At 38.3% G+C, this 10679-nt stretch overlaps 1 protein-coding gene across 1 annotated transcript; it reads left to right on the forward strand.

Moving 5' to 3' along the window:
• Positions 1–479: 479 nt before the first annotated feature.
• Positions 480–1950, forward strand: LOC149197904 (uncharacterized). Its single transcript, XM_089408853.1, has 2 exons — positions 480–1196; positions 1891–1950. The coding sequence occupies exons 1-2, from the start codon at positions 495–497 to the stop codon at positions 1948–1950; spliced, it is 762 nt and encodes a 253-aa protein (XP_089264979.1). The 5' UTR covers positions 480–494.
• Positions 1951–10679: the final 8729 nt, after the last annotated feature.

Consider the following 10679-nt stretch of genomic DNA (forward strand, 5'->3'; position numbering starts at 1 on the left):
TTCTGATGAAGGGAGTGTATATCAAAATCGTTTGAATATGCTGTGTTTGTTTTGTTTTGGGCCGCGAATTTTTATGAGACAGCCGAAAGCGGTGTTTGCAAACCTTTCATGAGCCGAGGAGTGTATTTTGCCAAAATATTTGTCATTTGTTTTTAAGGCGGTGAGCATGATTTCAAACGCGTTGTGTTTATTTATTTTTAGAGGCTGAGCGTATTTGAATAGCCCTCTAGTTGCCATCGTGCTCATAGCTCTAATTGCACCTGAGTATAGTTGATGTAAGGTTGAGGAAGTGTGCATAATTTTGGCATAGTACACAGTCAAGTTTTTAAAAAAAAAGATGATATATTGGGTGAGGCCGAGAGCCAAATGTAGGTACATTACACAGTTTTCTCTCTACTCTCTCTACAGCAACAAGGATATCTTCTTGCGAGAACTCATCTCAAATGGCTCTGATGCTTTGGATAAAATCAGATTTATGGCTCTCACAGACAAGAATGTGCTGGGAAAAGATGCAACAACGCCAGCAATATGGCAACCTCTGGCACACAGATCTCTTGAGCACAATCACAGCGGATACACCCTACTGCTGTTTCTCATTATTTTGTGGACCATTCGCCTCTTATTTACTGCGGAAGCAAGCACTATACAATGACATGTCAAGATATGTTTGCTGTGCTGGTTACATGCCCTGCAGTGGTAGTTGTGGTGAAAGTCGGTGTCCTGAGTTTTGTCTGTGCACAGAGGTCTTCTGCTGCTTTGGAAATTCTGTTGCTTCTACTCGGTTCCTTTTGCAAAATGAATTCAATATCCAGACAACTAAATGTGACAATTGCATCATTGGCTTCATGTTTGTTCTCCAACAGCTGGCTTGTATCTTCTCTATTATTGCATGTATTGTTGGCAGTGATGAACTTCAAGCTGCCTCAAATTTGTTAAATTGTTTGTCAGATGGTGTTTACTGCACGGTTTGTGCATGCATGCAGACACAACACAAAGTTGAACTGGACAAGCGTGATGGCAAGTTTGGACCAGTTGAAAGGGTAATGCAAGCACCTGGTATGCAGCAGATGTCTCGCATTGACCAGAATATCCTACCAACTGTTGGATATGCGCCCTATAATCACTTTTCATCAACGCAGATGACTGTGCCCTGCGACAATAACTTCGAGCTGAGGGATTCCTTCGAATTGCCCACGGTTTGTTTTTTTATTAGTTTTTATTTTTTATTTTATTTACAACTAAACAAAATATATATATATCAAAATAAATAATAAATTAAAAACATTTGTTTTGAATTTGTTATTTAAAAAAAAAAAAATGTGTCGTTTTTACTTTGATATTTGAATAACAAAAAAAAATATTATTTTGTAGTGTTGGTTTCTTATTTAAATAAAAATAAAAAATATTTTGTGTACTATTTTGGATAATAAAAAAAATCAAAGCCACACAAAATAATTTTTGTTTTTATTTAAAATAAAAAAGTTTTCCTTATTTTTATTTTTATTTAAAAAAAAAAAAAAACCTAACTTCATTTTATTTTCATAAATAAAATTTGGTTGATTTTAAAAAAAATTTCACCTTAAATAATAAATTAAAAATTTTATGTTTTTAATTTATTGTTTAAAGAAAAAAATCTAAATAAAATCAACATAAAAAATAAAAAATTTACTATTTTCTTTTTAAATTTGTTTTAAAAAAAAAAAAATTAAAAAAAAAAAAAAATAATATAATAATAAAAAAGAAAATCACAAAATTCACACAGATTTGAAAATAAAAAAAAGGGATACTTGGAAACACATTTCGAAAATCGATTGGAGGATTTTTACGACGATAACTTTAATTTGGCATCACATCTTTCTGTTGTATGCTTTACAATGCACTAATATGCAGGACACAACAGATCATTCAAATGACCATCTTTTCGCCAAACACATTTCAGAAGTTATCTAACAGGGAGTATTATTTTTCACGGTTGTTTTTAAGATTGGATTGAAAATTGATATCATGAATTGAGTTACTTTCAACGCTTTGATTTTTCCTAAATCTGTTTTATTTGGTATGAAATTTTTGCGTAAGAATCATGAAGGACCTGCGCAATTCTTCTTGAACAAACTTATGTTTTCTTTCTGCCAAGTTTTTTTCACAGGTTACAGGATAACAAAGTGATCATTCCGGAGATTACATTGTGACGTCCATTAGTCTTCCAAAGACTAAATTCATGACAAATTCTGACGACAAATCCATCTCGACAACCACTACCTTCCATCTCCCTTTCTGAGAAAATTTTGGAATTCCACCACTCGTGCATCCATAAAGTGTGACACTTCCATATCCATTTTTCACAGCAAGAGTTCTTATTCATCCACCATGCATTTTCCTTACATCCATCCATTTTCTTTGTCATTATCATTCCCCTTCATTTCCGCCAATAAAACCCTGCTTGAGTCAAAGTCCTAGAGTCTAAGTATCATTGAAAGAACACCTAGAGGCTTGCATGCCTTAATGGCAAGTACTCTTGCCAATGAACAATGGGAGTACATTAATATCCCTTGTTCGTTGGATCTTGTAGGTGACTCGACTACGACAAATTTATTCGTACCTACAAAGATGTGTTAGGCATCCTGACTCCCATTGGAATCAATGGTGGGAGCTCTTGTGTTGGCTAGGGGCATTCATTAACGGCCCCTAAGTCAACAACTTCTTGCTATGTTCGACATCGACACATTTAATCACATAGTAAGATTTGTGCCATCGAGCGTTGAAGACTTGAAGACCCATATTTTGTAGCAGATGAAGCCAATTTCCATTCATTGTATTTCCATTCATTGTATACATTGTATTTCACTTGAGGACAAGTCAATAAATAAGGCTGGGAGGAAAATGTAACTTCTATATTTTGTATACCTTCCAAGCCTTATATATTTTCAACCATATTCAGCAGACTCATCAGATTCATCATCCAGCAGCAGATACAACTTTCAGCCATGTTCAGCAGACTCCTCAGATTCATCTTTCATCCACAACTTGAAGAAGAAGCTTCAGATCAGAATTGTGGCAGTTGAACATGCATGATTCATCCACTTCCTTAGGTAAGTAAGGTATGATGTTTTCTAACCTTTAATCTTGAAATTCTTTTTAGATGCTAAAATGATGATATTTGGAAAATATTCCACTATTTCACTATTTCCTTTCTCATTTAAAATTGCCAAAAACCATCAGTTGGGGAGGGGGAATTTCACACTTCATTCTTTTTCCTCATTCATATTACATCTTAACCCACATAGTCTTCCCACAATAAAAACTACTACAAAATGATGAGCATATGATTGATCTCAACAAAGTAAATAATGATTGTAAACACAAGAACCAATCATTAAAAAGAGATCTCAACAAAGTAAATAATGATTGTAAACACAAGAACCAATCATTAAAAAGAGATCAAAGTAAATAATGATTGTAACACAAGAACCAATCATTAAGAAGAGATCAAAGTAAATAATGATTGTAACACAAGAACCAATCATTAAGAAGAGATCAAAGTAAATAATGATTGTAACACAAGAACCAATCATTAAAATATGTCAATGCTTTGCAAACAAATAAAAGTTATCCAAAGATGTGCAAAGTTAAAAGGAAGTCCATGATTGAAAGATGTTTGTTACACAAGAACCAAACATCTTGTAAAAGGAAGCTCATTTAAGAATCAAATCAAATAAGTCATTGCAAAATGTTGGGCAATTTATTGGACTTAAATTGCTACATAAATTATCGACCAGGGAAACTCGTAAGCTTGTGATGATGCCAGCACAATATATGCAGGAGTAGGCAACTAACCTATGTCTAACTAAATTATTTACGATTCAATATCATATGCAAGGGAAGAGGCTCCTAACTAAGGAGGTCCTGGTTGTCCTTCCCTACAATATCATAGAGAAATCATTCATTACATAAACTTAAAATGAAAACAAGAGAATGAACTTAGTTATTGTTTAGATTCAAGTAGAGAGAGAGACTAACGTAGTCTCTTGATTGTCCTCTCATGTACTAATCCAAACTAAACTAAGAGTCATTCATGAGCATAAGAAATGAAATGACTTAAAACATAAAAACAAAAGAATGAATTTCAATTACCATATAAATCATTGGAGAGAGAGCCTAACTTAGACTCTTGGTATCTCCTCATATGATACTTGAAACATAAAAGCACAAAAGAATGAATTTTAATTATCATGCAAATCAAATAGAGAGAGAGTCTAACTTAGACCATTGGTTGTTCTCTCACATGCTGATAAGATTTTAATTCAAAACTCATTCACCAATCAAATCCTTAAACATCTAAACAATGAAATGAAACAAGATCTAATATGAAATAACATGTTTCTCTCATCCTTTTAGAGTGAGCTCAATTCTCTTAAGAACAAGACAAATTATTCCATATACTACATTAAGAAAACTTATATCTAAAACTACATAAATTCATATCCTACATTCACACAATTTATATCTAAAACTACATAATGGAAATATATGAAAAAATGAAGCCTTATTCTATTCCATCATCAATTGGATACAATGCTCTAAGAGTCTTCTCCTTTGGAATGGAGGAGGTGCTCCTATTTATAAAAAAACTAAGATAACAACCTCATAAATGTAGACCCACTATTCTCTCCTTTGACCCACATATTTCTCAACCAATGATGACACATAACCCTATCCTCCATGTTCTCCTCTATGAAGCTTATCTTTTCAAATTCGAATTTGATCATTCATGGCCACATAAAGATGCCCTGGAAGCTTCCTTGGAACCTACACATGTCACCAAAACAACCCACTTTCCATATATAAAGTAAAATATATTATTTTCTAATATTTAATCAAGAATTTCTCTCAAAAAATGCTTAAAAATAAACAATATTTGGAAAATATAAATGAGACCCATTAATGGTGAATAGTAGGGAAAATGGAGTGACAAGGTGATGAATAGTGAGCGAAATAATGGAAGCATAAGTGAAAAATGTATGGTAATGAGTGCCATTTTTGGAGCCCAACATGTATCATGATGATCTGAAAGCATTCATTTAGAAAAAAAGAAATTCAATAATCCATAATAGAAGTAGAACTATCAACAAGTCGAGGTCATTATACAAAATTTCCTTAGTGTATGGAAGAATCATTAACATTGCAAGAGAATATTTCACTAATAAGATCATGGAAGAAGCATTGAAGCAATATAAGAATATTCAAGGTATGAAGATAGTCTAATAGCGGCATCAAGGCATAATTTAAGCATCTCACATGATAAGGAAGGAATCTCATCATAGACATCACTTTCAAATAAGGTTAAAGAAACAATTCATTCATAAGGAATTAAACTAGATGGACGAGGTATACATATCTTTAGAAAAGGCTCTTCATTAGAAAGAAGAATTATATCTCCAAAGAAAGTTAAATGGAGAGCAAGATCAATATCGATAATTAATATACTTGAGAGAATGAGAATGCCTTGATCTAATAAAAATTCAAGACCATTTCATATGGTTTTTTAATAGTAGCATGATAGATAGGTAGAACACATGGTTGATATTGATCAACTTCCGATATGATATCTTGAATAATGTGAGGTAGAAAGAAATGTTAACATCAGAGGGAGCTACAAGCACTAAATGAATCAAAGAATCTTACAGCTTGAGGTTTGGAATAACATCAATTGTTCTGATAAGTATGATGACTAGGAAATATATGTTTATGTTTGGGATATGAAATGACTCCTAGAAAGAACACATGGCAGAAGGGTGTACATTATAAAGACAAGAAAGGAAGAAATTTGAAATAGGAATTCATGAGATAGTTTAAGGGTCACTTGATGGTATGATGGATTCAACACTAATCTATAAGAAGTTCACTTTCCTTAGATGGATAGAGAGAGCTATAATTGATTGTATACCAATTAGTTTGACAAGATACTTTTGATGACAAAGATACTGCAAATGGTGGTTAATGGAAAGTGATATAAAAGGATGATGACAAAATCCATGTCACAAAGATGGATTGTGAAAGAGTTTGGCTCCACAAAATATTTGACATCCAGGAAGTTTGAATCTGAGTATGATATGATGAAATGGAATAGGGGCCCTGTCGCTAGAACTAAGATCTCCACAAAATAACATGTACATAATGATTGATACAAGTAGAGACTTTTGGTTATGTCTCCCTAATTGAGGGGGAGTAAGGATCTCCTCCCTAGTTGAGAGGAAGTGGTGATGGACACCATATTATCCATGTGTCATGCACTAGTCTAGGACTAACATTCATAAGCCTAGTGAAGGAACTAGTAGGGAGAATAGAGGATTGAATATGCATTTGGGGACTAATATTTCTTGATGATTTGGAATCCAATATAGAAGTAGTCTTAGGGACCCATACTCTTTGATGATAGGATAGGGTATTCAAGATAGGAGTAGTGTAAGAGGAACAATATTATTTGAGGTTAGGGAATCTAAGATAAGAATAGTCCTATAAGGAAATTGTTGGAATAAGGAATTACTGAGAGGGGGGGGTGTCAATCAGTAATTGTGAGGTTATTAAAGTTTTATGCTCAATTCTTATATTTCCTTTGACTTCTACTAGCTATTTGTATGAGAATTCAAACTACAATTTAAATGTTTAGTAAAGAAAACCATTCACATGAGCACACATTTCTTTAGTTAAGGAACACACACATATTGACACAGGTATTTTTACATGAAAACCCAAAGGGAGAAAACCACCAATTTGTTTATTATTATGATGTAAATTAAACACCCACTTAATTACATCAAGTTGTTGGTGAGCACCCACACACAAGAGGCCCCAACCTCCTTCAGATAGCATGCCACAACTTTCCCTCGGGCCCACTCACAAGTTGTCCCGCGGTTAGAGCTACAGGAACCCTCTCCCCAGGCCCATGACTCCTCGGGTCCTAGGTGGGGGGAGCTGATGCATCTCCCCCGCATCAACCAGACCACCATTCATGGCCCAAGTCATTGTGGGATTGGGAAGGGGGGCTCGTGCAACTCCACTTTCCCAAGCCTATGACCCCTCGAACCCTGGGTTGGGGGATGTCACGCCCCCAGGCCTACGGTAGTCTTCCAACCGTGCCGGCGAGGTGCGACACCACCGAGCACTTTATTTTTAACAATACTCGTGCACATGGACTACGCCTACTTCACATTAACATACTTAGTTTGTGTTTCGCAACCAAGTAAAAGCATTAACCTTTATACTTAATGAAGCCCATACTCATTCATTATCCAATATGCAATTAACCAAGAACAATAACAATTGCACACAAGTATAAAGGGAGGGGAAACTCCCGAACAAGTCTGCCCGATAACAATATATTATGATAATCTTCAATAATACATCATACAAGTGTGCTTGACAGACTTCAAGCCAACACTTAGAATAGTTTACAATATAGGCATAGACAGCCTTTACAACATTTGTGCACTCTTGCACGGTAGAAAGATGTCCACCCGGACCACCCACAACACTACCTCAAGCCCGGCACAAATCTGCAACCAAACCGCACCTTGAACACCTTATAATCGACCTCCGGTAAAATCTGCGCCTTTCACAAGAGAAGCGCATGAGATATGCGCACTTCTCTTTCTGCGCACTTGTTTTACCCCTGTCCTAATACTCAAGAGAAGTTCGAGTTGATTCCCTTGATCGAGTGAGCTCAAAGCTTTCATGTTTATACATGTTCCATCGTGGGTTTATGGGAGGGTGTCCAGCCTTAAGGCCGACCCCATAACCCATCACCAAACGCCCACGAATGCACTTTAACACGTCGGCTTCACTCCATAATCCATCGCATATGAATAAAGGTTCAACACTTAGTTTTATTTTAAGTGTCGTTCCACTGTCACACATAAGTTTGTCGCATTGTTACATTCTTTTGTCGCACTTATGTCGCATAAGTGGCTCGGTCCATCATCGCACAAGAGCGCCCGCCGTCGCACGTTTGTCCGCTCGTCGCACCAAAGGAGCGCTCGCCCACTGTGCGCCCGTTCACTCATCGTGTATGCCTGCCCGAGTCACATAAGTGTCGGAAGTCCGTCGTAAGCTCGCCCGCTTGTCGCACCCGTGTGTGCCCGCTCGTCGTGCACGGAGCGCCCGCCCGTCGTGCACGGAGCGCCCATCCGTCGCGCGCCTGCCCGAGTCGCGAGGGCCTTACATCCTCCTCCACCTGAAATCGTTGTCGTCCTCGACAACATACCATCTTGGTAGCGTTCTACCAAGATCATCATCAACCATGATGTAGACTCCTCCATATAAGGCAAACATCTCTGCAACATATATAAAGCTCCATCTCCATCATGTCACGCCTTAGTGACTAATTGTCACCAAGACAACCATACCAATCTATGTCATAGATGTCCATGATCATTGACCACTTTGTCACAATCTCCCATGCTGCTCTCCACCATGGAAGGTCAATCCCTCCAACTCAAGCTACATGTCTACCGCAACAATGTGTCAACTCCATCATGTCATCATCACCATGTGCAAAACTGCCCATGATATGTCAACAAGTGCTAACACACCTCAACCATGTGTCAACATCTCATCTCAACAATATGTCATATATTGGAAGTCATCTCAATCCATGATGATCAATCATCATGTGTCGTCCTCATGTGAACTGCCGCCATGATACTCCAACACAACGCTAGCACATCTCTGTACACTGATATCCCCCATGTCTGAACTAGTTGGGTAGCTAATCCAACCGTCACGCCCAAACCATGAGAATGCACATCCTCATGCCACCATCAGTCGTTCCTCAAAGCATCTTGTCACATCCTGAACTCGATCAAGAATCCATCCATATAAGTAAACCATGCTCAGGTCCATGAAGTAGTCCTCATCTCATCTGCAACATGTCACCCATGATGTTTGGTGTCAATGTGCTACATGAAACTAGCCACATCTATCCCAACATCATCCATATGTGTGCCTCCTCCATATGAAGAGACCATCTCATCAAACTTCAACTCTCGGCATGCCACATTCAAGTCCATGAAGCTACCTCCATCACATTTGCAATGTGTCATCCCTCAAGTCTCCATAGAAACAAGTATACACCTGCCCCATCTATCCATGTGCTGCCCATGATCATAGATCAATCAGCTCCCATGTGTCAGAAGGTAGTTGAGTCTCGGCTCAACTCATGCCCCAAGTGTAGCCACCAAGGCATCATCATCATCGTAACTCCATCACTCCAAAGTGTCTCATATCGATCTTCTACATCAAGTCACTCTTTCAAGTCACACCCATTCATGTACTTGAAAGTATGCACCTGCATCAAAGTCCCTGACCTCAGCTCCTCAATGCATCAGATCCTCTAAGTCCACCATGTATGAAGTCCCCAAAAGTCACAACAATCTCATGTCATCATGAGATCCATAAACCATCCCCAACCAACACTCTGGCAAGCATAAAAGTCTTGGCCCAAAGGTCCCTGCAAGATGCCTCAGCTCTCCATGTAGTAGGAATGCTCCATAGTCTGCTCACAACTCCATTCAAGTCCATGGTCTTGTTGCACAAGAGTGTACAACCTCTCCATAGGCTCATAAGTAATAAGTCTCCATGTCACACTAGCAAATCCATCTGCACAACATTCCTGCCTTGGCACTCCTCATTGGATGCCCATGAGTGACACCTCTACAAGCGCTCTTGCACAATGTCTCTGCATAAGACTGCCATGCTCCATGTTTCCAACCTGATGTCCGTGACTAAGTTGCCCATGTAGTCCAACCAAGTAGACTCATCACAACCATCGATCATCCTCATCCAAGTCTACAATCTTCGGTTTAGTGAACTCGGTCACCCAACCATATCATCATCATATCATCACGAGTCCCTTCCATCATAGCTCCTCCACCAAAGTGTCCACCAAGACTATCTCTGGTTTCGGCCATGAGAAGTCCACCCAGGAGTGTGCCCTTCAATCTGTCCATGAGTCATGTCAGGCACTTAGCCATGTGGCTAAAGCATGACCCAATCATCCACAACGATCATCAAGTTCCACCCTTGTCAAGGGCCTTTGCACCTTCAACCATAAGGTCACAAGTAGCCCCAACAAGTTCTGCAATAGTCGACAATCCTTGCTTCTCCATACAAGGTTCCATCATAGTCATCCATGGTAAGATGTCTCCTTGCCTTGGCAAACTGACTTTGCCCTTCACTGCACACGGTCCATCTACCAAATGCCCAAATGAAACACAAGTACCAATACTTACTTCATCATCATGAGGTTCCTCCTCATTCATCCATGTTGACAACCTGCACGATCTTGGTTCAACTTGATCAGCCTCAAGTCCATCCTCCACCATAGTCATGTCTTCAACATCTTCAATTATCACAGCTTCCTCTTTCTTGTTGGCACAATAGGCAGCTTCATCTTGCTTCTTTGTCCAACCGAGTTGAAGAAGCCCTTCCTCATCACAGAAGGGGACAACAATAACCTTGTTTCCCTTCAAGAAATCTCGTCCAAGTATCATATCGAATTCATTCATCTCCATTGCTATGAAGTCCAACTGACCTCTCCAATCTTCTATCTGTACAGGTACATCGTGTACCAAACTTGCCACCTTAGCTCTAGAGTCCACTGCCTTGATCTCCATAGTAGATGT

Source organism: Pinus tabuliformis, chromosome 2_2 (genome assembly GCF_031772625.1).
Source record: "Pinus tabuliformis cultivar Carrire ecotype Pingquan chromosome 2_2, CPIR1, whole genome shotgun sequence".
Classification (NCBI taxonomy): domain Eukaryota; kingdom Viridiplantae; phylum Streptophyta; class Pinopsida; order Pinales; family Pinaceae; genus Pinus; species Pinus tabuliformis.

What these genes read in the sequence shown, in the direction of transcription:
- LOC149197904 (XM_089408853.1), top strand. Translation starts at nt 495, where the DNA reads ATGTGCTGGGAAAAGATGCAACAACGCCAGCAATATGGCAACCTCTGG. An exon ending in ATTCCTTCGAATTGCCCACG is followed by an intron (nt 1,197 to 1,890) that starts GTTTGTTTTTTT and finishes ACTAATATGCAG; the next exon opens with GACACAACAGATCATTCAAA.